The sequence below is a fragment of the Spinacia oleracea genome, chromosome 6 (assembly GCF_020520425.1).
Source record: "Spinacia oleracea cultivar Varoflay chromosome 6, BTI_SOV_V1, whole genome shotgun sequence".
Taxonomy (NCBI): Eukaryota; Viridiplantae; Streptophyta; class Magnoliopsida; order Caryophyllales; family Amaranthaceae; genus Spinacia; species Spinacia oleracea.
In genome coordinates this window covers 121821589-121849251 of record NC_079492.1, presented here as the reverse complement: position 1 = coordinate 121849251, position 27663 = coordinate 121821589, and the positions used below count along the sequence as shown (strand labels likewise).

General features: G+C 33.0%; 2 protein-coding genes across 2 annotated transcripts; both read right to left on the bottom strand.

Moving 5' to 3' along the window:
• Nucleotides 1-1965: 1965 nt before the first annotated feature.
• On the bottom strand, nt 1966-19324 carry LOC110791329 (E3 ubiquitin-protein ligase MIEL1). The gene is made up of 12 exons (XM_021996079.2): nt 19083-19324; nt 18905-18992; nt 18753-18809; nt 18631-18663; nt 17996-18073; nt 17835-17878; nt 17685-17725; nt 6258-6340; nt 6084-6175; nt 4876-4945; nt 2819-2857; nt 1966-2378 (listed from the first exon to the last, which is right to left on the bottom strand). The coding sequence occupies exons 1-12, from the start codon at nt 19166-19168 to the stop codon at nt 2235-2237; spliced, it is 855 nt and encodes a 284-aa protein (XP_021851771.1). The 5' UTR covers nt 19169-19324; the 3' UTR covers nt 1966-2234.
• A 2886-nt stretch (nt 19325-22210) lies between these two features.
• LOC110791321 (glutaredoxin-C11) lies at nt 22211-22757 on the bottom strand. The gene has a single exon (XM_021996074.2). It carries the CDS (start codon nt 22700-22702, stop codon nt 22394-22396), a length of 309 nt encoding a protein of 102 aa, XP_021851766.1. The 5' UTR covers nt 22703-22757; the 3' UTR covers nt 22211-22393.
• Between the last annotated feature and the right edge of the window lie 4906 nt (nt 22758-27663).

Here is a 27663-nt window from a genome sequence, read left to right as displayed (position 1 = left end):
AACTTTAGTTTAGTAACTTAGCACTTAGGTGTCCACATAAGATACTGATAATACCCTAAATTTGTTAAAAAAATTATAAAATGTTGGAGCATTACTTGCGTATTATTAGGCACGCATCGCGTGAATAGAATACTAGTGTAAGATATTGTTGGCTTCATTTTAATATATCTTTTAAAATATTCACATTTTATAATTATTAATTTTTCTAAAATATAGTTAAAGATATTAGTGGTCAAAATTGTGCATTAGCAAACGTGTCTAGTCAAACTGAGGAAGTAATTTGGGATAGAGGGAGTAATTTATGGAGGAAAAATATTCATAATGTCTATAGTAATGCAGTTCATCCCATTTCTTCATATATGTTCATTTCCACTCAATAGTCAATACCCTAAATTGATAATGGATGACAATGAAGATTTATGAAGAAAATAAAAATATTTAGGTGAATTAGCATTCCCGTTGACATTGGTACATGTGTGCAAGAGTTTTCTTACATTTACCACTTAATCACTGTTTAATTTGTTAATTTCTACCAAATGGACATAATATTAATAAGATCATAAGATAATTAGCATATGTAAAATGATAAGAAAGTATTAGTACCTGCAGTATCAAGTCCATGAACACCAACACAAAAATCTTGAAGAGGAGGAGGATCGGAAGCATTAGCCACGTAAAACAAAATTGCCATGCAAAAAGTTGTCATACCAAATGTTGCTGCTATGCCAATGCCAATGCCAATGCCATTTGCCCTATTTTTCTCCATAATGTTGGTTGCTGCTTTACTAGTACGTACGGATTTTGAGTTAAGGATACGTACACTTTTTCTAATGCATAACCATGCGATCAATGTTAGATCACCAAACTAGTTTTGCATCTGATATTAGGTTTTCTGTTGATGTCATTTTAGTAGTAGGACTTATATAGGCTGCTAGCCAATAGGTTCCTTCAAAAAAAAAAAAATTGAAGTTACATATTACCAATAAAGTAACGTGTCAACATTATTTCCGGTCGGGTGTATGCATAAGGAAATTCCTTAATTTTGAGTTGTACAGTACCTGATTTGAACTAGTTAGGCCGGAATCTTATCACATATTTTCTCAGTTTTTTTTAATTTAGTTGGCACACTACCCTAGCTTTATTGGTAATACGTAACTGCAATTAAGTTACTAGTCATACATGCACGCGTTGTGTGCGTAAATTGTCTTATGTGAATATTCAACTTTGCTCCTAATCAAATTTTGTTATTGATATGTTTTTGAATTTTGTTCCCTTTATTTATGGAGTATCTACGTATCAAATATTGTAAAATTTTAATTAGTTAATCTTGTATCATATTTAAATAGACAATTTAATTAATTTGATATATGCAATGTAAGTCGTAACTTTTTACTACGTATCAGAATTAGTTTAGGACAAACCCTTTTTTTTGTACTCCGTAGGTTCTTTCTGTATTGTGTATTTGTGTTATTGTCCAATCAGGGAAGTGAAGCTACTAAAAATGCTTCAAGTTTTGTTTATACTTTATACCAATAGAAATCTGCTGTAAAATATTACGGAGTATAAAGTTTAACCCAAGAACAATGTTCAAATGAGAAACCTTTTTTTCCCTTTGATGAAATGAAATTAGGCAACTCCAGCTCCTCGCATCAACAAAAGATGGATTGTGTCCGAAAATTCCATGATGTAAAAGGGTTAAATTGCGAGAAATAATGTCGCCAAACCCTAATATCATCCATTATCCTTGGTTAATTCCTACTTCACCACAAGGCCGCAATATCTTTACATTTCACAAATCTCGTTTTCCATTTTTACCACAAGGCTGAGTTTTCTAATAGTTGATAAACGTTTTTCACTAGTTTCTGTACTGTTTTTCACTCAGAATCTCGCTACCTTCTGTGCGAGGAGCATCTAGAAAAACTTTGTGTATTCTACACCGATGAGATCAAGCCATCAAAAGCCGGATAAGCAAAAAGAGTCCATGACTTTGTTTATCTTGTTCAATCGCCCAATGCACTTATACAAAAAGAATGGCTGCCATATATATGAACTACAAAACTGTATGCCTAATAGTAAAGTTCTAGCTGATGAGAACTTTCCAGCAAACAAATGGTTGATATCACAAACGGGCAACATCAACGCCTTTCAGAACACAAAGTTACAATATTACATTCAGATCGAAGCCAAATTAGATGTGCTTAAATGTGTGCTGCAACTTAAAGCAGACAAAAGAATCAGCAACCTGACGATGGATCCTGCTGAAGACCTTGATTTTGCGTTACACGAGTATTATATGAATTGCATTGGCTGCACTTGTGCCCAAATATGTGGAATTTTACTCTACTTGTACCACTGCAATCGTTGCATAGGATTGACACCTGCCAATTTTTTCCTGTATCAGTATCTTTTGCTCAAATGAAAAACGTACAAGTATTCCTCTCTCAGTCCAGAATAATAGTCACATCTAATAATAGTCACATCTAGTATTCCTCCTAAAATAGTAATGTTTGTGATAGATTTGTCCAAAATACTCTTTGTAAGATTTGAGTAATAGGGTCTAGTGTCAGAATAATCCAGCTATTAGTGTCTTTTGTCTTTTAGTTAAGGGGCCAATGTTACATCATGTACAAATTACCATGGCTGTTGGCTGTTGCTCCAATGTCAAAAACAATTAATAGCAAAGGATATGAGGAAATAATGTGCAACTACACAAGTTACCAATTCAGAGACAGATGTTAGGAACATGACAGAAGGAACTCAAGTTTGTGCTACGGTTAAACTTCAAAATCACAAAAAGCCAAAATGGGTAGAGAGGTACCTCATATCGGTACTCATCAGGCATGGTAGTAGCTTCAATCTGCATTCCACATGAAAAAGGAATTCAACAAGTTAAGATTTAAGATACCTATCTCAGATTAAGGATTTGATATTGATGCAACTAAATCTCACAGAACATAACCCCCTAGATAGGAAAGTACCACCTACAGAAGGCAAGCTTCTAAGGAGTCAACTAGGAAATCTATCAGAAGCTTTTCAAAATATCACTAGAACCTTAAGAGTCTAAAGAAAATAGTGTCATGTACTCATGTTATGTTGTTTTACATGATTTGTGCAAGCAAATAAAATATTCAGTGGAAATAAACCACTCCTTGAACCACACGCCACACAATTTCGGTAACTCTTTACCATTATGCAACTAGAAACAATAGGCCCCACTTTTATGGCAATCATCATCAAGTAAGGAACTTTTAGACCCGGCCAATCTGCTAAAATGCTAACCTTGACTAACTGGGGCCCTCAACAATCAACAACTAGTAGAGAAATTAGCATTAGCAATCAACATATTGCATTAGCCAGTAGAGATAAGCAATTTAAAGGTGAAGCGAAGTTGGTAAGCAAGCAATTACCAGAATTATACGTTACATCATAAACCAACATGTTAAGGTATTCAAATGGGAGAGATTAAAATGAAAGATTATGGCCTCTATACGTACAGAATAAACATGAGAGACATATGTATGCAATTACAAAAGTGTGTCCCTTCCTCAATAGATGAAGGATCCATGTGAGAAGTACTTCATGTCCAACAACTACAGGCTTCGAAAGCAATACAAGAATTGTTAAAAACTTTAATAAACTAGTGCATCTATTCCAGACTTCAATTTCCCCAAATCAAGTCATTCTCTTACGTTACCGCAATCGAACGTAAGCGTAAACAACCATCTAGAATCTCAACTTCAAGTAAGCCCACAAATTTATTATTATAGTTTAATTTATTAACTAGGCCAAATCTTCATTAAGACACTTGAAACCCCAGTAGTCAACAGATACAAGAAACTCCCAACTCCCAAGTCCTAAAAAAAATTTCAAAAAATCACACAGCAGAATGACAGCATAACATGTCATTAAAGTAGTGGAAAAATAAGCTTCGCGAATGACAAATGCAACTAAAGCAACACCATGAAAAAAGCGAGGTGCCTTAGCAAGCACATATAAGTATATAACAAGCCTATGTCGCTGAATCACGAGTATTTTGTAATTCGCAGTATTCAGAAGCTTTAAGTAGTAGTAAATACAAAGTCTGAATCTTCTGGCCCACAATCCATGTACCACTTATGTGCCACTTCTTCCACTGGTTGATATTAATGTAATTCTAGATACGAAAATAAAAATGGTTGACTAATTACAAATATCAACCAGTAGGAAGAAGTAACACACAAGTGGTACACAAATTATGGGATAGAGGATTTTGACTTGTAAATACATATTTACTATTTATTTGAGTTATTGAGTGGATGATGATGCTCAACTAGACAACTAACCCATAAGCACACACACAAGAAAATGGTATTCAAATTCGACGAATCAACCCCAACAGAAGAAACGAATTCCCAAAGACGTTCCTGCATCACTTGGACCACCTCTCACAGAAGCACAATGTAAGATAGGAAAAACGGATACTATCTCAGTTTGATCGAAACCAGACAGTATCTGAAGCCATTGATGCTCCACTTATTCGAGCATTTAAATTCAGAAGGAAAAGTCAGTCTGCAAACCCCATGATCAGAAACATCAAGTATTTACCTGACAATTTCTCTTTTACATTACAATAGCTATAATAGCTCTTAACAAATACAGTCACCAACAAAGGTCATCTTTTTACTTGACAAGCACTATAATATAGAGTCAACATTCTGTGTTTCTCATACATGCATTTTAGATTCACTTGATACCGATAAAACAGTTCATGCATATGCTTCCACTAGATGAAAATTTATGCTCATTAACATGGATAGAAACTAAACCAATTAATAGAATCGCAAAATTCCTAGAAGCAAAATGGGATGTGAAAAGAAAAATAAGAACGAAATTCACCTCCTCACTCAATATTTCCCAGCTTCTAGTCATGTCTATAGTCGACTTGGAGCATATGGGGCATCGATACCTAATCCATGACAATAACACAATACATCAACATACGAATACATAAATTTAACAAAAAACAAGTTTGAAAAAAAAAAGGGTGGAAAAGAGGGGAAAACATTGTTAAACCCACCAATAACCTCAACTTTTCAACCGAAGATAAAAGAACATGATTGGGAAGAAAAAGAGGGAACAGAGGGAAGCTCACACATCTACTCCATCAGTCCATCTATACTAGAAAGATGAATTTTACTAGCTTTAGGCAGCACTTTATATTATCATTTGTGGATTTTAATTAAAATAACGAAAAAAGGTTCATAAGAGAAGTTGAAAAGCCAAACCAAACCACGTCTCTACTTCATTATTATGAAAAAACGAATTTGGTCAGCTATAGACAACAGGAATATACTATTAATGAACTTCAAAATTCTACTATTTACAAGTAGGTAGTCACAATTCACAAAGGTTCAAGACAAAAGTGAATGAAAGGTCATGAACCGTGTAGAAGGAACAAAGTTGCAATTACAATCATGAAATAATAAAGAAGGAAAATATGGGCACAATTTACGACTCTCAGTATTTATGGACTTGACATAACTGATAATGATCTTCACACTTACTAAGGCATCTCACTTCAACAATGAAAGACCACGCAACATCTACAAGGAACAGAGCGAAAATGTTTTTCTTTGTATATGCAATTTAATAAGCTTGAGTTCTGGTGAGTTGTGAGCATTTTTGAAAATATAGATAAGATTCATATTACAGAGTACAGAGAATTCACAATTTTCATTTGATAGAGGCAACTGTGGAGAACCACTTGGGAAACTTTGTTAGAGACATGCTAAGGAATTATGAAAAGTAAAAGAAGTAGAAACCCATCTCATCTTATCGGAATTTGACCAATTATTCAATAACCCTTTAGTTTTTCTCTTTGCACTTTAAAGATATACTCTCCTAAATCCACATAAATAGAAGAAAAAAAGTTCCAGTGATGTCTTAAATTTCCTATGGACAAACCGTTTTAAACAGATATCTTAAAAAAAATCTGAGCTCTGGCAGACTCTGTTCAGAAGAGGCGGATGGGAAAACTTCCTTACACCGGGGAAAAAATGCAAAACGCAAACATATGGGAATTAGAGAAAGTGCAATGGGCTTACTGCTGCTGTTTTAACATATCTTCGTAGCATTCCGTGTGTATCGTATGTCCACATCTCATAACTATTGTGCCTTTAGTCGAGTCAAAAAGATACTGGCAACAAAATGCAACAAGATAAGGGCAGTACAACATAACTTTGTGGTGCCTATAAGTATTCAAGAACTGACTATCAGACCTCATAGCAGATAGGACAAAAATTCTTCATGGAGTCTTCCACGCATTCGTGGTTGTCATGTAGGCCCACCGAATAGCAAGACCCTGCAGTTTCAGTAGAAAAGCTTTAGGAAACTTATTCAACTTGCCGAACCGATTGATAGGCAACAATACAATACAAGTAACCCAAATTATTACCACCCATGTCACTCTTCTAAAATCTAATCTTCAGTTATCTCAGCCTGCATTCAAGATTTAAAATGCCTGTAGAACTATATGACAAGTGACTTCCCTACCACAATGCTCTTGAAAGGCGAAAAAAAGTACACAAAATGGGGGGGAGTAGAGGGGGGAATAATAAAAAAGAAAAAGAAAAATATAAGAAAAATATAAGGCAAACCAAGGAAGAGAGAGGGAAAGTAAAAGAAAAAAAAAACTTGCAGAAACAGCATGTTTCACATTTTTGTTCCATTAAAGATTGAAGCTTAAATATGTGAGAACTAGCAGCCATAAAAGAATATGCAAGTGAAAGAAAAGCAATGGAGCATTATTCATGTCTAGGAAGCATTGCAGCTGAAGGGGACCTTGAGAGGTAGAAAGAGTTTCTCTTAGACAATGAATCGAGCTAACCAATAGATATTTGATTCAGATACAAAATAACAATACAGTGATCATACTAAAAGCAAATGAAACCTCAAGAACCAAAATAGAGTGCATGGAAGCTTCATTAGAGCCATCAAGGAAAAATCCCCCCGTACTTACTTGGGGAGTGGGAGACGCGACTTAAGAACATTAAGAATGGCTAAAACACAACCAAATGGAACGCATGTATCCCTTCAACCACTATACCATGGTAGTGGCAGTATTCTCCAGGGGTTACAAACCCAAGAGTTACATTCGATCGTTTTACTACCCTTTGCAAGGCCCTACTGACCTACTGACCCAAGTAACCAGGGTTCGAATCCTTTTAAGCAAAGATAAAGATGATTTTTTCCATTTATTTTTTTGTCTTTTACTTGTCCCCTTCGTTGATCATCTAAATTTTTTTCTAGAATGGTTCATGATTTTGCTTTTACAAAAACACAAAAAAATACTCCCTCCGTCCCAGATTAGTTGTTACACTTTCCTTTTTCGTCCGTCCCAGATTAGTTGTTACAATTCTAAATAAGGAATGACCCCACAATTATTATATTGTCTCTCTCTTCCCACTAATTTTGTTTTTGTCCCCACCCTCTCTCTCATTCAATTAAAAAAATACCCCACTAACTCCTATCACATCCACTTTTTCAATAAAATAACAATTGATAACCAAACAACCACTTATCACCTAAAACTTTGTGCAAAGGTAAGTGTAACGACTATTCTGGGACGGAGGGAGTAGTAATGTTATTTTTTCTTCAAAAACATTTTGTATTTTTCATAAGATATAGTGGTAATTATTGTAATAAAGTAAATCTCATTCAAAGTATGAAAAACTCGTTTTTTTCATTTTAAATTGAAATGGCGTCAAGTTATTGTTTGCAATTTGGACTAGTTGTTGAGTTTTATTGCTATGAAAATCCAAAATTAAAGTTCATAAATCCTCCACATATTTTATTATGGGGTTTTAATATTTCGATTTCTTACCTCTCAACTTTAACCTTCTATAAAGAGCAAATATGAGAAATTAGAAAGCAAATCATAAAAAAAATTTGGACCCCCATTTATAAACTTCTGGGTCCGCCCCTGCATTCTAGCCGCCTATAGGAAAGGGTGATCCACATGCTCTAACTGTCAGGACCATGAAACAAAAACATCACACATACAATATGAAGCATGGCATATTATTGATCTCCACATAAGTGTGCATTTCCGCTGACCAAGCAACTAGCCTATATCTTTCAAATTATGCAAATCTTTCACTCTTCATTACAATTCCACTCGTCATAAATGGCACCATTGAGTTGCTATGTATTTACACTAATATAAACCTGGTCCATGCTAACTTAGCGTGGACCAGGGCAATGGAGTAATTTTTATGGGTAACATATGTAACTGTCACGTGACAGTTATTTTGTAATTTTAAATAGTAACTATATGCGTATTACAGTAACTATGTGTTTTAAAGAGTTACTATGTGTTTTGAAGAGTTTTAATGCGATTTGTGTCTAGCCCACTTTATATACGATTTAAATATTTTATTTTTCAAAATTTCAGATCTACATTCTGTTCATTCTCTTTCATTTTCTCTCTCTTCATTTTCTCTCTATGCTTTTCAAAATTTAGCCCAAATTTTTAGGTTTTGTTCGATTTTTTTCGTAATTATCTTATAATTCTTATGATTGGATCTATTTGATGAGAAAAAATTGGAGGAAGTAGTAGATCAAGAAGGAGGTTCGTCGTTGCCGAAATCGAATCGAAGAATTTGCACTCGCCTACAAATCTTCGCAAGAATTTTTAGAGATCACATCTCGGTTTGTTGTTTTTTAAAGAATTTTAAGTCTATTTTTATTTAAAATTGAAAATATTTGTTGTTTTGAAGAAATTAATGTTTGTGTTTTACCGAAGTATCGTTTTCACTTCGCGAATTCGATCAGTGACTTCACGATTTTAAATAGTAACTATATGAGTAATACAATAACTATATGGTTTAAAAAGGTACTATGTAATTTTAATGGTTACTATATGTGTACAATAGTTACTATATTATTTTAATGGTTACTATATGTGTACAATAGTTATTATTTTGTTGAGTGATTCGAAATGTTTGTTGTTTTGTTGAAATTAGGGTTAGTGTTTCACATAGTTAGTATATAAATGATATAGTCACCTTTAATTTATGTTGCGAAATAGTGTTTTTAATAGTCACTGGAATGTTCGTTGTGTTTATGTTAGTAGTAGTTTTTAGAGTAACTATACTTTTTTTAAAAGTTACTATAACTTTAAAACAGTAACTATGTGTTTAAAATAGTCACTATATTTTTTAGAAAGTTATTATAAGTTTAAAACAGTAACTATGTGTTTAAGATAGTTATTATGTGATGAACAGTTTATAGTGACTTTTTGATAAATAATAGTTACTATACGATTACATTATGTACTATGTTATTTAGAGTATGTATTTGTCCGCTTCTTAGATAGTGACTAAATGATTATAATGGTTACTATATGTGTTCAATAGTTACTATATTTTAATAATAGTCACTATATGTTTTATATAGTTACTATATGGTTTATATAGTTACTATATATTTGATGTTTGTATAAGAAAATAATACGAAGTATCAATCACATGTTATTCCAGGTCCTAAAGTTGCACTATCTAGTGACGAATCTCCAAAAATACTTTACAATATCATTTGTATAGAAGAAATAATGCCCTTAAATTTAGAAAAAAGAGACAAAGGCTGTGAACTTTAAGAATTGATGCAGCAAAGCACAAGAGGTAGAAATAGTGTTTGTTGTTTAGGTGAAATTAGGATTAGTGTTTCATATAGTTAGTATATAAATGATATAGCTACCTTTAATTTATGTTGCGAAATAATGTTTTTAATAGTCATTGGAATATTCATTGTGTTTATGTTAGTAGTAGTTTTTAGAGTAACTATATTTTTTAAAAAGTTACTATAATTTTAAAACAGTAACTATGTGTTTAAAATAGTTACTATATTTTTTAGAAAGTTATTTTAAATTTAAAACAATAACTATGTGTTTAAGATAGTTACTATGTTAAGAACAGTTTATAGTGACTTTTTGATAAATAATAGTTACTATACGATTACATTATGTAATATGTTATTTCGAGTATATTTTTGTCGGCTTCTTAGATAGTGACTATATGATTATAATGGTTACTATATTTGTACAATAGTTACTATATTATAATAATAGTCACTATATGTTAAGCTAGTTGTTGTGTGATTATAATGGTTACTATATGTGTACAATTGTTACTATTTTATTATATTAGTTACTATATGTTTGAAATAGGTACTATGTTTATTTTATCATGATGTGTTATCATATGTTTATTTTCTTCAATAGTTACTATATTATTTATACAGTTACTATATTATTTATATAGTTACTATATGTTTGAAATAGATATTATGTTTATTTTATCATGACTTGTTACCATATGTTTATTTTCTTTAATAGTTATTGTACGTTTTATATAGTTACTATATTTTTGAAATAGGTACTATGTTAGTTTATTATGTTATGTGCATGTTTTTATGTTATTCTATATTTTTAATGATATAGTTACTGTATTATGGATAGAGTTACTATATTATTATCACATCAACTATGTCTGCAACTCTGTGACTAAATGACCATCAATAATATTTATAGGTATTATATCTTGTATTATAGTAACTATATGTTTGGTATAGTTTTTTATGTATATTATAATGTTCTTTTCATGTTCTTTGTTGTCTTCTATGTTATTAGTAATAAGAGTTACTATGTTATGATCACAAAAACTATATGATCATAACAATAACTATATCTACAACCTTGCTCGTATATGACTATCATTAATATTAAGAGTTACTATATCATGTATAATAGTAACTATATATTTTTAATAGTTATTATCTTATCATTATGTTCTTTTTATGATCTTTCTTTGTACTCCATGTTATTATTAATAAAAGTGACTATATTATTTTGACAGTAACTATATGACTATAACAATAACAATAACTATATATGCAATTCTGCAAGTATTTTACCATCGTTAATTGTAAGAGTTACTATATGATGCATAATAGAAACTACACGTTTTACATAGTTACTATGTTATTTTTTCATATTTAAATGTTAAATTATTAACTTAGTTTAAATATTATTGATTCAGAAATACAAAGATGATGCACCCAGGATTGAAATCGTGCAAAGAATAAATTCTGCAAGGAAAACAAAAGCAGGAGGAGAAGAAGAAAATCCTGACAATAATGGAAACCAAGAACGTGGTAGAGGAAGGACATGATGTGTTGGTGGAAAAAAGAGACGTGGTCCACGTGGACGTGTCGATAGTATTTTTTAGTTCAAAAAACATTTGAGCTTAACATGGTTTATTTAATAGATGCAAAGAATTAGAATGTCGTAGCTAAAACAACTAACCAAGTAGTTAATGTTTTCTTTATTATTGTTCAAGAGTTATAATTACTGTTACTTTTGATATAGTTACTCTTTTATATTTCAGTAATTATGTGATATATAATAGAAAAAATTACTATATGACCTCTAAACCATCTATATCATATTGTTTATTTTTATAATATAGTAATTGTTTTACAGCTAAAGTTATTTTTCTATATAATATAGTTAATCTTTGGATAGAATAATTGTTCTCATCGAAATTACTATATTATTATTATTTATTTCATAGTTACTATTCTGAAAATATAGTTACTTTACAGAACCTATAGTTTCTATAATTTACTAATAATGAATATATAGTAGTAATTGTTTTACAGTTAAAATTACTTTTCTATATGATATAGTTACTCTTTGGATAAAATAGTTATTCTTATCATTATTATGTTCATAGTTATTATTCTGGAGATATAGTTACTTTACAGAACCTACAGTTTCTATAATTTACTCACTGTTAAAATTACCTAATTACCCTGGTCCATGGTAATCTTATGATAGACCGGGTCCATGCAAGTAGAATTGGTTGCTATGCTACTTCAACACATAACGGAAGTTAGGGATCCTAGTTTGAGAAATCTGATATTCAAAATTGTTGCAGAAGATCGAGATAATCAAACAAGGTATCTGTTGCACACACACAAATACACAATTACAATAAGGCAAATCAATATACGAGGTGTTTTATTAAAAATATAAATCCCTTTTTTTCATAGGTGATTTCCCTAAGAACATCAAAGTCAGAAAGGGCACAAAAATCACTTGGAGAATCTGAGATGAAGCAACATGCAAGGCCTGCACGGGACTTAATGTTGTATATTCAAAGCTTATGTAGCTAGAAATCTGCACGAGACACATGGTGAATGCCAAAGATGACCAGGATCATGGGGCTCAAAATGGAACAATTCCACTATGTCTAAGTTATAGTGTGTATAAATGATAGAAGTGATGTAGAAAAAACATGTCTCATACTCTCATTACATTCAGTAACAAGTTAAGAAAAATATACCTTGCAGAAGAATAAACCATTATCTCTACTGATAACAAGAGGCATTTCTCAATTACCCTCACAAAGTTGATACAAGTACCAGTAACTTTGGGCTTATGCAGACTAAAAGAACATGAATTCAGAGTCAATAAAATAGGGAAATCTCCCCAGCATTTAACCCAGTTCAAGTTGAATCTGTGACTAAGATGACATCATATAGAAAGTCTGACCTCATGCTAATGACCAGATTTTAATGTTTTTAAACCGTAAGATTGGTAGAAATGCAAGAGAGAACGTCGATTGTGGATGAGAAACCATAAGTCAAGCAGACTCAGGGAACAAATGTGAGTGAGAAAAAGACTGGTATGGAAGAGGAATACTCATCGGAGATGTTGGATATAATGCAAATGAAGGTTGTGGTATTTCCTCAAGCGACATACCTAATTCTCCTTACCCTCAACCTTATATCCCTCGGGTTGATACATATAGATTTCCTCATCCAAATCACCGTGTAAGAAGGTTGTCTTCACATCAAGTTCTTCCAGCTAAAGATCACCACGGGCAACAACACTTAGTAGCACTCGAATAGAAGTATGTTTTACCACTAGAGAAAATATCTCATTGTAATCAACACCCTCTTTCTGTACAAATCCTTTGGCCACTAGCCTAGCCTTATATCTTATACCATTGGTTTAGGATCCTCTTTTCTTTTACCCACTTACAACCAATAGTACTTTAGTAGTCTTCCCCACGGGCAAGCAACCAACCAACCAACTTTCTATCTGTGTCTTGATGTCTAAGATCCTCTTGTTCTTACCGGGGGATTGCATCTCTTCCTCCATGGCAACCAACCAACCAACTCTCTATCTGTGTCTTTGATAGCTTGTTTGAAGGTGATCGGCTCATCATCCTCCATCGAGGGTGCATATTCAACCAAGTTTACCTTCCCGTAATGCCTCAGAGGTTTGTCTGACCAAATTCCTGAACTGATTTATAATTCCTCTTTGGCCTAGTGGTTGCCAAAGATTCATGTTGTTGTTGTGATAACACATGTACATTTTCTCGTTGAATCTCCTCATGTTCAAGCTCATCCTCCTCATCCTTTTGATCAACACCAGGGTACTCCGCCTGAACATAAATAGAATCCGATTGGTCTCTAGATTCTATCTTCACTTGAGTATTTGAAATCGTCCCAACATCACCATCACTTGGCACCAATCATTTGGCACCATAGCTTTAGACAAAGCTACCATGGATCTTTCATCTAAGGTCACATCCCTACTAATTACAAATTTAGAATCATCCACACTCCAAAGACGATATTCATTAACACCTTTGGAATACCCCAAGAATATTGCTTTCTTGGCTCTTTCGTCAAGCTTGCTATCCTTGACATGATAATAAGTTGTGCACCCCGAAAACTCCAAGTCTCTTGTAATCTGCATGTTCCCTTGACCACACGCTATAAGGTGTTTCACCATCTAATTAAGAATGTGGGGATTAGTTCACTATATAGCAAGTTGTAGCAACCAATTCTTTCCACCATTCTTTGCCTAACCCAGAATTAGAGAGCATACACCTAGCCTTCTCAAGTAGTGTACGATTCAGTCTTTGCGACTCTCTTCTGTTGTGGTATGTCTCTAATTGTCCATTGTCTCACAAATCACAACGCCTTCCTGATCATAAAGCTCCTTGAAAGCTCCCTCTGTGTACTTCGTACCGTTATTTGACCGTACGGCTTTTGACCCGTTCTTTTCTCAACCATTGCTCTTCACCGCTTGAAAATGTTGAATACCTCATTCTTATGCTTGAGAAAATAAATCAAGCATATCTAGAATAATCACCCAAACAAATGTAACAAAGTACCTGAACCACCCACGGAAGAAACTTTAGCCGAATCTCAAATATCCGTATGTATAACAACTCTATGCTTTTGTGTTTGCTTGTAGAAATTTTCACCCTATGTGCTTTTCCATACACATAATGTTCACAAAATTTCATTTGCGGCATCTTCATGTTCTTCAACAAAACCTTGTCAACTAAGCAACGATATACCTTTTTGCTAAAACCCCCAAGGCGCATGTGTCATATCCTCGTGCATCATATTTAGTCTTTACTTCCACTAATTCCAAATGTTGAATCACCTATAACAGTTGTCCCAAAAAGAGGATAAAGGTTACCATGACGAATCCCCTTCCTCTCTACCAAGGAACCATGTACAACCATTCTCCATAACTATTTTGCAACCATTTTTCTCTAATAACCTAAGAGAAATAAGGTTTTTCACAATTCTGGGATGTGTCTCACATCTTTCAAGGTATTATTGTTCCATCATGTATCTTGACTCGGATAGTACCCAACCCAACATCCTTGCAAGCATGATCAATTCCCATTAAAATTGTGCCACTATCCAAACTTTGACAAGTTGTAAACCACTTTCTGTTTGGGCACATATGGTGTGATGTTCTTGAATCAAGGATCCACTTACTAGATTTTTCATTGCATTATTCTGAAACGGAGTAACAATAATCTTTTGACGAGACATAACTAGCCTCTTGTTTTTCTTGTTGTTTTCCTCTAACGTTGTCGTTGTTCTTCTTCTTGAATATCCCTCTGATTTGGCAATTAGCCTTAAAATATCCAAGCTCACCACATTTAAAACATGTTTTAGACTTTCCTCCCTTGCCTCTTCATTTTACGTTGGTCTTTCCTCTAGTTGCAAAAAACTCTTAAGCTTGATCCTTGTGTTATTCTCTCCTCCACTTGTAGCAACCTTTCGAAAATCATCTGCTAAAAGTGAGGTTGTAGTTTCATCCATGGTTAGAGTAGCATCCACAAGCATCAATGTTTGAACTAGATTTACATAGGACTTTGATAATAAAAGTAATAGCATGAGTGTTTGGTCTTCCTCCTCTATCTTCACATTTATATCCTTTAAATCTGATATAATCCTATCAAAGTTATTGATATACTCACGAATTGAGGCGCCTTCTTCCATCTTGCATGTATACAATTTGGATTTTAGATAGATCCTGTTTGTTAGAGTTTTCGTCATCAAATATGTCTCTAACTTTGCCCAAACGCCAGCACACGTTCATCATTTACCAAGAATGCAACTCTAAGGCACGAGATTATAATAGCTCGTGCTTCAAGATTTAACTTTTCCCAATCCACATCCTACATATCTCCGAGTTTTTGTCCTTTTCCCGCTAGCGCTTTGTGCAGCTTTTGTAAAATTAGCAAATTTTTCATTTGCATCCTCCAATAGAAAAAATCATTTTTCCCATTGAACTTTTCAATTTCATATTTCCCAACTTTTACCCTTTACCGTTCCACGGGGAGAAGACATTGTAAATATTTTTCAAAAATAAAAAAATTTACAACTTAATATATTGATGTAGACTCTACTACCAATTGTTAGAGCTCGTAGCGAAAATTTGGCTTCTACTAGATAATATGAAATCGATACCTCACAAATAAAATAATATTTCTGGGATTAAAGAAAACCACTATGAAAGCATCAGTTCTTAAATGGACTATTCAACAACTTGTTCCTAATTTACTTTGGCATTTTATTAGGATTATTTATGGAAAAAACATCAAAATAGTGTCGTTGATACATGTTGTGCTTGAATAATGTGATTTTAAGTCATAATTCGCTTTTAAAACATAGGGTTACTATGCTTCAAAAAATGGTTACTATGTCTTAGAATTTTGGTGTTTAATTGATTATAGTTACTATATGAACAATAAAGGTCACTATAACGGTAAAAAGGGTGCTAAAGACGACTATTGATTTTGGGTCCACACTAATATTATTGTGGACCAGGTTAATCCCTATGAAAGATAGAATAAATGTAATGTAAGAAAAGAATCTTAAACTTATTACAACTTAACTTTTCTGGTGTGAATTTAATAACTATATTACAACCTAAACAATATATAACACCTTACATGTTATAAATAAAGAATGCCTGAAAACAATGGATAATGTTTTCCTTCCTACCATTTTTCCATGATCAAATTCCTCTTCTCTCCTACAACTTTTCTTCTCTTTTCACATTAATTCATCATAATGTTTAAATTATATAATTAATTAGTTATTTAATTATGACCAATAATTCCCACACTTATAAGTTATAACACTGCCTGCAATCATGAATACTTGGTCAAGGACATATCTCTCTTGGAAATTTACTCCAATTCACTTTAACAGATTTCAGATGACCACCATTAGTGGTAACAGGAAAATGAAGAAACACCTAGGTTTAGGATCCAAGTGTCATTATCAAGCTTTAAATTTTAGCTGAGCAATAGAATCGCATTGACAAACCACACAAACACAAGTAAGTTTTATGTCAATTGTTCTTCTTAACTTGTCGTTTGGGTTCAAACACTACTTAATTATCAACTTAGACATACTAATTACACTCCTAAGGCTTAAACCTGCCAAAAATAGCCTGCATTTTTCGCATCTGTATTACCTTCTAGGTAACTAATTACTTTAACTCTTCATCTGATTCTATCCGGACATTACTCGTATTTTTCATTGTAGACCACCCTGGGACAAACATAAGTATCAGAGAGGTGTCTTCGAAGGTGCCCCAAGTAGGTTTTCCTATCATTCTTATGGATAAATGGCAATTTCTGGTGACTTAAGACAGTCTTTACCTTTACAGTTTACACAGCTGTCATTATTCACATGCCCATACCTCCCAATTGTACCTAGCTACATGAACACATCCTTTCAATACTACAAGTTTACACCAGATGCAATTATGAAACAATGCTCATTAGATCAATAAGAGCCACCACATTGTCTCGTAAGTGAACAAAAAATTAGCAAAAGCCACATCACATTACCAGTGAAGAGTACAACATAGCAGTAAAGCAGTGCTCGTTTTCCTTGAATCCTTGTAATTTCCAATAGTTTGAGTTGCTTGACATAGTTATAATCTTATGACTAACACTTGGACGTGTCGGAACTATTAACTAAGAAAACAATATTTGCTAAATGCTTCAACAAAAGATTAGATCTTCATCCATACCCTACATGGAATGCCCCACTGCATTCTGTAAACTAAGGGCACTAAAACCAATTTACACCTCTGTGAGAGGTAACTATTCAGTTGTTTGGCACGAAGAATATCTTACAAGCCCTATCAAATCCTCAAGCTCTAAATGAAAAAGAAAGCAAATTAGAATAATAACAATGTGAGGGTGAACAACACAAAGGAAAATAGAAATGCACTTAGTACACAAAGCAGCGATAAAATAAGACATTGAACATCACAATTACCAAAAGAGGATATCAAGGCATACCGCACTTTGGGCAGTGAAAGAACTTATCACGACCACCGACCCTGGAATTTAATATTGAATGAGTATCGAAGTTGACATACAAAGACATAATTAAATGTCATAAAAATCACAGAAACAAGAAACCAAATCGAGCTAGCTACCGATGCTGACCTACAAATTCCACACTCAATACAATGAAATTGTTCTTTCTCAATCTGCAAAAGAACAGTCGATCACTGTAAGCCTATGCAAAAATGAAGTACATGTAGATGCTAATTCCAGGTTTTGCCATTAAAAGGGGGAAAAAAAAGGCAATTGATCAAACTCATTACCTGATCATCATAGAACCTGCACACCTCACAGAAATACTCACCCATGTTAACACCACAACTACTGCAAACCTTTGCTACCTGTACATCGAAAAAGAGAATACACAAATAAGATGTGTAATTGTGATGTTATTTTTTCAAAACAGTAGAGCTGAAAACCGACAACTTAAATTTTAAAATCATCAGAAGAATACCCAATGTTATTATCAGAATAATATTATGTAATCACAAAGTCGGGTTCACAAGTACAACTACTATGAATTTCACAAACCACGATATCCATAATTCAGCTATTCTAACAAAGATGACCCCAACTATCGAAAAAATGAGTTACACCAATAATCCAAACAATCCTAATACCACGACAAATCGACAATTGATATAAACACCGACTCAAGAACCATTACTAATCATACTGCTTTCGGTCCATTAGAATTCAATATTACCATTGTTACCATGATTACTATATGCACTCGATATATTACAAATCCCGACTCAAATTAATATCATTTTTCTATATATTATAATCCCGGACTCAAGTTAAGATCATTTTCTGATTCACCAACAGTAGTTTAAACTATTCTAATTAAATTTTTCAATCATAAATTAACCACTCCAAAGAGAATAGAATGGCTAACCGGTTGCTCAGTATCACAAACTGCACAAATAACCTGCAAAAAAATAAAACCTACAAAAATTAATGATCCATAACCCCAAAAAAATCAGAATTAACAGAGAGATCAAGAGGCGGAAATTTTACTTGTTTAATATCACGGCGAACAAGCTCGTGATGCTCCTTAACATTGCTCAAAGAGTTCTGATTTCAAACATACAAAATAAATTTCTAAAATCAGCAAGTCATTCAAAATCGTAAAAAAAAAAGTTGAATAGAGAGTAAGTGTCGAAACTAACCACAGCTTCGTTGTGGCAATGACGGCAGGTGAAAACACGATTGCAACAAGGTGCTCGAATTCTGCATCGCCTCTTGTAATGGTCGCAACTGGAGAAAAATAATCCCAAAACTGTTGAGGTGATTTGCAGAAGAGTTGAAACTTTCAGGAGATAGAAAGAGAAATATATGAGAAGTTACCCGAATTGCAACTTCCCAAAATCTTCGCGATTAACGGGAACAGAGGTATCTTCGCGGTTTTCGGGAACAGAAGTTTCTTCCGCCATTGATGAGGATTAGAGATTTAGAGGTTTTGCCTGGGTTGCTCTTAAGCTTAACTCTTTGTTTGGTCGGGGGAGATTTGGGAGGACAGGAAACGAAATAGTTATCAATCTTACATGTTTGGTTTGATAAAGGAAATGAGATTTGATAGCAAACGAAGGGCAATGGAAGTAAAAGCATGTTTAGCAACATATTTCTTTGGCAAATTTGTTAAAAATACCTTTAATAACTCAAATTTTGCGAGAAACTTATATAATTTTATTTTATGAAATCACACCTTGATGTACTCCATCCGTCCCAAAATAATTGTTACACTCTCCTGAGCGCATAGTTTAATACGATAAGTAGTAGTGTGGTTATCAATTGTTATTCTATTGAAAAAGTAGATGTGATAGAAGTTAGTGGGGTATTTTTTTAATTGAATGAGAGAGAGTGTGGGGACAAAAAAATTTAGTGGGAAGAGAGAGACAATATAATAATTGTGGGGTCGTTCCTAATTTAGAAGTGTACTAATCTGGGACGGACGAAAAAGGAAAGTGTAACAACTAATGTGGGACGGAGGGAGTAATATTTTTTTGCGAAAGACAACCTAAGGGGAAGTTTCCGACATTAACTGAGATTTTCGACCATAGACTTGCACGTGAGGAACACGTGTGGCTTAAGTTGGCTAAAGGCACTGATTTTCCCGAGTTAAATTTTAAAACTTGATTTTTTTCGATATTTTTTTTCAACTTTAGGTTTTAAAACTTAGAATTTTGGAGGAAAATTAGGTGTGGTTAGCAAAATAAAGACACACGTGCAAGTCAATGGCCGGAAAAGCTCAGACAATGCCGGAAACTTCATTTTGGTTGTCTTTCGCAAAAAAAATTTACGTTAAGGTGTGATTTCACAAAAAAATAAATTATATAAAGTCCTTTCTCCCAAAAAAATTTACATTAAGGTGCGATTTCACAAAAATAATTATATAAGGTCCTTTCTCGCAAAATTTATATTATAAAAGGTCTTTTCTAGCAAATTTGTCTTCTTTTTTTGGTTCTACATCTGCCTTGGGGAAGTGGACTAATCTTCCGTGGGAGTTTGTATGGGTACCTCGATTGGCAGCATCCATCCCAGTTGAGATTTTTTCCATACCCAATGCTCGAACCCGAACCCCTTAACCACTTATGCCAACCTCAATTGGTTATGTTTAGCGTTAAAACTATAAAATTGGAAGAGACACGAGAGATTTGAGATGAGAGAGTGAAACCATGAAATAGGAGCAACATTAAGGGTCTTGTCTTAAAACTTTTTCATATATACCATATTACCATGTCAGCATTTCATTATTATTAAATAATTAAATTATTATTAAAACTCTTTAAGATTCAATCAAATTTAGCACTTCACCTTTAAAACTTAGATTAACTCCAATGATGAGCTACAAATCTACAATGTGTTGTAACTAAGTTTACCACATCAAATTTCTAGCTACAATTGATTTAAGCTACAAATATTCACATTGGTGGCTACAATACTTTGTAGCTCCCTATAATACTTAATTTAAACAATTTATTTATGTGAGCTATCTTTTTTTTTTTTTTTTGAGCTACCTACCAAAATAGCTTCAAGGCTTTTAATAGCGGCTTATGTCATTGTTGTACCAATTGTGGGCTACATGCTCACATGTTTTTGTTTCTTTTTTTTTGTGAGCAAGTCCCTTTTTTAACCATTGGAGTTCTTATTTAAGACTTGTATATTTATGCACTATATATTATTTTATTCAACTCGCACAAGGAGTCTTAAGTTGAGTCTTAGTTTTTCAAGACTCAGTTTAAGACTTTGTCAAAACTCATGCACTTCAATGTTACAAATTCCTTTGTCTAATTTTAATACTAGAAGAGTCATATATCATGTCAGCACAACTCAAATCTTAAGACTTAAGGTTGATCAGCTCTAATGATTGTTCATGAACTCTAGATGAAAAACCAATTTCAGGTAGTGAGGGCTTAACATGTGGCATGTGAGGATAAAATAATATTTTTATTTTTTTATTGCAAAAGAAAGATGTTCTATTGATTTCACACTAGTCATAATAAAATGGTAGCCGACTAGCCCCTATAATACAATGAATCTCAACAATTAAAGAAGAGTAGACTATTCTAAACCGTTGATCTTATTGACATTTAATTTATTATAAACCATTTCATTAATTTTATTAAAATAAAATTTACCATAAAAATAAGGACAATTTATTTTTTGCCACCTACAAAAATTGAAAATTTGTTTTTTACCACCTAAAAAACTAAAACTTGTATTTTACTACCTAAAAAAAAATTAAAACTTATTTTTTACCACCTAAAAATCAAAAAAATAGATGAAACCGTTATGTGGAGGGCCACAATAATGATAATATATCTAATATTTTCTCTTTTTCCACGATTTCATGAATTTAACTCACTTCTCTTCTTCTACTTCATTCTTTTTATGAATTCACAAGATTTTTTTCTCTCATTAATTAACAAAATTAACAAATTTTAATGGAAATGAAGATAGGAGGGTGAAGGATTTAAAGAAATCGCAAAGGGAGTGTATAAAATTGGAGGAAATTTGAATTAGTAAGCCCATATAACAATTTCATCTCTTTTTGTCCGTTTTTAGGTGGTAAAACACAAGTTTTAATTAAATTTTTTTGAGGTACTAAAATACAAGTTTTAGTTTTTTACGGAGTAGGTGGTAAAAAATAATTTTTTAATTTTTTTTTACAGCAAAATTTAGTAAATACGCAAAAGAGAGATGGTATTTTTGATGTTTGCTAAATTGTTGTTGTTGATTTTGCTGTTGGGGAGAGAGAAAAGATAAAATACTATTCCATTTTACTTCATTATATTTTATTAGATTAATGTCCTTACTCTTGAATTGTTCATGCTCTTATATATTTTCGCTCATTAATCAAGGTCTATTTATTATTTACCTTAAAGTTCATATAATCTTGACCTTTTAAAGTTGCAATTTGATCTCATGAATGTTGCTTAATTAAGAGTAAAACTATCGTAGTAGAACCTCTCAACAACCATGATATTATAAGAGGTGTGTATCAACTTCACCTTAAAAAATATGATTTATCCGTAAGTCGATCACCATAAATGGAAAAAAAATGGAGATCACCTTGGAAAATCAATTACAAACTCCAAAATTACATTGCATTTAACAAAAGCTCATACAAAAACCACAAACTTTTGTTAATTATACAACTAAAACCATATAGCTTTAGCTTCAAGAAGCATATCCCTAAGAGATCCATTAAGGTGAGCACCAAGAACATCCTTAGCGGACCCGACATAGTTGCCGCCGATGAACACGGCCGGGACGGTAGGGTTGCACCCTAGCTTTTGTAGCGCCCGGTCCATTTCCTTACCTCTAGGGTCCCTATCTAGTTCGAAAATAGCCGGGCTTGACCCAAGATCATAGAACAATGTCTTAATGCTGTGACACATGCAACATGAGCTTTTAGTGAATATTACTGCTGCCTTTGTTTTTGCTAACTCACTCACTCTATCCATTATTAATTTTAAGATGAAGATAGCAAACTAAACAATTAATATATCTCTCTACTTGTTTTCTTAGCTTGTTGACTACATATGTTTGCTTGTACTTGACTTGTATTTATAAGGTGTGAAAAAGGCCATATGCTGATGAAAGCAAGCAAGTTTATTGAAATGCTTTGAATTTGGTTGATTATGACCCCGACCCTTTGACATGAGCAACTTGCATTTAATATAAATTAGATTTATATTTTGTTCTCAAAAAAAAAAACTAAGTTTATATTTTTTGAGATTCACAAAGAGTTATGTTTAAATAAGAGAGATTAATTGACATCACGTACTTAATCCATAAATGTCTATTAAATATAAATATAAGTATAGAGCGTCTTATTCAAGTTAATTAGTTAAAATGAGAAAGATATATAACATGCGAGAAGAAGAGATCTTACATCGTCACTTGAGTTACTCCCAAACATTTCACAGTTGCTAAGGTGCATGTGTTCTCCACTAACTTCACCAACTTGTGTTGGTTAATATTTGTATATACCATATGTGCAATATGTGTATTTCAGACGTGTAACATATTATATGTTTGAGCCTTCCACTTTAAATTTTTTATGCGTAAAAGGTTACCAATTAGACCAACCCATATGTTTAAATCTAATATAATAAAGTTTTTGTAAATGATGGAATGAACCTTTGCCCACCTGGACTCATTCCTAGATACGCCCCATCAAGACTCACTCTTCATAGTATGGCGTTTTTATTTATTTTTAATTGTCAAAATGTACTAGCATAATAGTGTGAATGTAATTTATTTAAATAATTGTTCTTTCGATCCGTATTGACTACTACGTAATCACGTATGTAGTTTTTGTTTATTTTTAAGGGGGACATATATTTTGGTTAGATTTATAATATTTGTTTATATTCCCCAAGGAAATCAACATCAACTATTCTTTATGAGTTATGAGCATACACGGGATGATGAAATCAGTTAAGTTGGGTAATTAAGTTGGTCAGGATTTTACAAGAATAATATCGAGTGGATTAGCAGGGATATATTCCTTTCTTTTTATGGATTAGTCTTATCAAAGTGATTAGATATTAAATAATATGTATTAATATATAACTTAGGTTCTTCTTAATGCTATAAAGTGATTAAGAAGGTTCTTCTTAATGCTATAACATGATTAATACAACATTATCCTGTTAAATCACACGCATACTACCATTAAGCTAAACTTATGCTAATTAAAGCAAAATTAAACTATTCTCCGCGCATAAAGGTGGCTTGCTAATTTGCTATGATATTGTTCCGCAATTTAAAAGGTGCTTATTTTTATGAAAAAGAAGCTTAATCAGATTCTTCAAACAATTATACATAAATATAACTAAATAAAATACGTAGTAGCTATATATTCTTGTTCATTACCCATTCTACATATAGTATTATACGTACTAATAGGTGACGATGGCGGATCTTAGCTCAAAATATTGTAGGGGTCCATGTATAATTTGATCCTCCATCTTTTATTCAAACTATGAGTAGTTAACTATTATAGATGTTTTTGCCTAGTGGTTATAGATTTGTTTATGATAAGACTTTGGTTTGAAAACCCCTTTTAATATTTGTAATTTATATTGATCTTGTGACTTATTCACACAAAAAACTACGCTATAATTACTTTCTATGTGTATATATTTGCAAAAAATATTTCGTATCATTTTACCCAAATTCTTATATGAGACTGTCCTCACCATCAACTGATGGTGAGACCAGTTTATACTTGCGAATTTAGGTATGTTACTTCTATAGTTTAGACATGTTACTTTTTTTTTTATATAATTTTAGAGGAGGTACTTTTTTTAGTTTAGGTATGTTACTTCTATAGTTTATACATGTTACTTTTTTTATACGGAGTAGTTTTAGGGGAGATACCTTCTTAGTTTAGGTATGTTACTTCTATAGTTTTGACATGTTACTTTTTTTTATATACAATTTTAGAGGAAGTACTTTTTTTAGTTTAGGTATGTTACTTCTATAGTTTATACATGTTACTTTTTTTATACGGAGTAGTTTTAGGGAGATACCTTCTTAGTTTAGGTATGTTACTTCTATAGTTTAGACATATTACTTTTTTTTAAATAATTTTAGAGGAGGTATTTTTTTTAGTTTAGGTATGTTACTTCTATAGTTTAGACATGTTACTTTTTTTTTATATATAATTTTAGATGAGGTACATTTTTAGTTTAGGTATGTTACTTCTATAGTTTAGGCATGTTACTTTTTTTTATACGGAATAGTTTTAGGGGAGGTACATTTTTAGTTTAGGTATGTTACTTCTATAGTTTAGACATGTTACTTTTTTTTAATATAATTTTCGAGGAGGTACTTTTTTAGTTTAGGTATGTTACTTCTATAGTTTAGATCTATTTTTTTTTTTTTTTATAGTTTTAGGGGAGGTACGCTATTGGTTTCGCGCTCGTCACACCATCAAGTTGATGGTGTGACTGGTCTCACAGGAGACGCGCTGATCATTTTATGACTAAAAACTGGAAAAATAAAAATTGGTCGGACCTCTACCCGTCCCTTAGACCTGTAATATTATAATGTGGATGTCAACTAGTTTATTTGATCAATCATTTACATTTTTGACATCTTATCTTCTAGCTACGATAAGTATGCAATTTGAGAGTAGGATCGGATGGAGCAATTGAAAGGTCATTGTAATTGCTTATATACGAGTTATGACACAAGCTAGCATGGTGCATATATGGTCAAATTGGATATTTAGCACAAAAGCCTTCCTTTAGAAATTAGAATCAAGCAGAACATGCCTATAACACATCAAGAGATTCTTCTCGATCCGATTTCCCCATCCATAAATAAAGTACGTACATATCCGATCATCCAACTTTCCCTGCTTTTATTGCCAATTGTTGCAAAAACATTGATGTTTTAAGCTTCTAAAGGAGTTCATACGATTTTGAGATACGTTATCCCATGGTTGGGTATACGTATGTGGTGGGGGAAAAAAGGCTAGCTTATTGGAGTATTATTATATAATATAAATGGAAAGGAATGTCAACCCATTCTAAGGATAGTAAACCATATGCTATACATTCACTTTCTCTTTTGGTCATGCAATGGATAACTTACTAGCTGGCTAGGACTACTTCTTTTAATTTTAAACAGTAATGATATAGACGAGATTCAATTCAATCTTAAGTCTTGAGTCCTTCTTTCATTATCTGAACAAGTCGGGTTTTGGCTGAGGATAAAATTCAACCCAACTGGCAAGGCTACAACCCCACAATATTATAATAAGCTAAGCTAGTTTGGAATCCGTAATGCTAGCTTGGACAATGACAATGGCATGCAGTTCGGATGTATGTGAAACATCGATCTCTAAACAGAATGTTGTTATCGGTGCAATTAAAATCTATTACTTAAAGCATAAAAAACATAAACAAAACATTCAAATTCATCATGTTCAAATTAAAACCATTAAGTCCAGATCAGAAACGATATGATCAGGCCATGTCCATATCAAAACTGATTTTTATAGATCAGAACCATTATATAACCAGACTAGAACTGATAGGATCAGATAATATCCAAATCATAACTGATCTGTACAGATCATGTCCAGATCATGTTCAAATATGCAAAGATTGTTGGAGTTGTTCCTCCAAAAGGGATGCTTCAAAAGAAGGAAAACTCAATTGTCCCACATTGATAAAAAAAAAACCCACATGCTTCCTTATTTAAATATCCCACTACCCTTTAATGATTTGTTAGAAGACTAGAGAGGTGGGTCTAGTAACCACACACGCGCACGCCGGGCCGGGCCGGGCTCGGGCGAATGGCGCGGCGCGTTCGCGGGTGTGGGTGTGGGTGTGGGTGGGGTACCTTTTTCTTAACCGTTATTATTTTTGGTCACGTAATCTTTGCAAGATTGAAGTAACGGTTAATTGATTTCTTTGACGATTTGATTTCCGTCAAAGATATTATTCCGATTTATTGCTTAAGTTACGGAATCAATCAAGGACTAATTGATTGTGTTTCCGTTTTTAGCTTAACCGTTTTGGCTATAAAACTCGACCTTCCCTTCCAAAAATATACACACAGAAACATAATCTCTTCCTCTTCTCCGAAATGAAAACACAAAACCACCATTGTTCTGGGCATTGCTTAAGGGTGTTCTCAATCTAGTTCTTCGTCGTACACCGAAGGATTGGAGTCGTGTATCCCCGGGGGTCGGTTGCTACGAGTCCGCATGTACTTAGCGGGGCAAATTCGACTTTAGGGCAGTGATTGGTGTCACGCCACGACATTGTTACAGATAAGCTTGTTCTAATTATTGTTCTTATTAGTCATAGTTCATACAATCTAAAGTCGAATTTATTTTTATTCGTGAATTATGGCTGATAATATTCCTACTGCCGTACCCATTTCCTCATCCCTGCTTTCCCATGCTTTCATTCCTGATATGTCGAAAATGCAACATTTTGATGGGAAAAACTATAGGATGTGGTATGATAAAATGGAATTTTTCTTGGGTCAGATTGGGGTAGATTATACTCTTCTTGTTGATGTAGCCCCTGTTAATTCTATTAGGGATTTTGATAAGGATAATAAGACCTGTCGTGGTATGTTGTTGCATTATATGACTACTTCCCTTTACATGATTCATAGTAAGTCAAAGAATGCAAAGGATATTTGGGATGCTTTGAAATCTAAGTATGGTACTGATGATTTTGGGACTAAGAAGTATGCTTGTTCTCGTTGGTTAAATTTTCGTATGACTGATGATAAGCCTGTTTTAGATCAAGTACATGAGTATGAGAATCTATGTGCTGATATTATTGCTGAAGGAATGAAGTTTTGTGATCAGTTTCAAGCCAATTGTCTTCTTGAAAAGCTACCTCCTTTCTGGCAGAATTATGTTCACTCCATGAAACATAAACAGAAG

What these genes read in the sequence shown, in the direction of transcription:
- LOC110791329 (XM_021996079.2), bottom strand. Translation starts at nt 19,168, where the DNA reads ATGGCGGAAGAAACTTCTGTTCCCGAAAACCGCGAAGATACCTCTGTT. An exon ending in TTTGGGAAGTTGCAATTCGG is followed by an intron (nt 18,993 to 19,082) that starts GTAACTTCTCAT and finishes ATTTTTCTCCAG; the next exon opens with TTGCGACCATTACAAGAGGC. An exon ending in CTTTCACTGCCCAAAGTGCG is followed by an intron (nt 6,341 to 17,684) that starts GTATGCCTTGAT and finishes CTGAAACTGCAG; the next exon opens with GGTCTTGCTATTCGGTGGGC.
- LOC110791321 (XM_021996074.2), bottom strand. Translation starts at nt 22,702, where the DNA reads ATGGATAGAGTGAGTGAGTTAGCAAAAACAAAGGCAGCAGTAATATTC.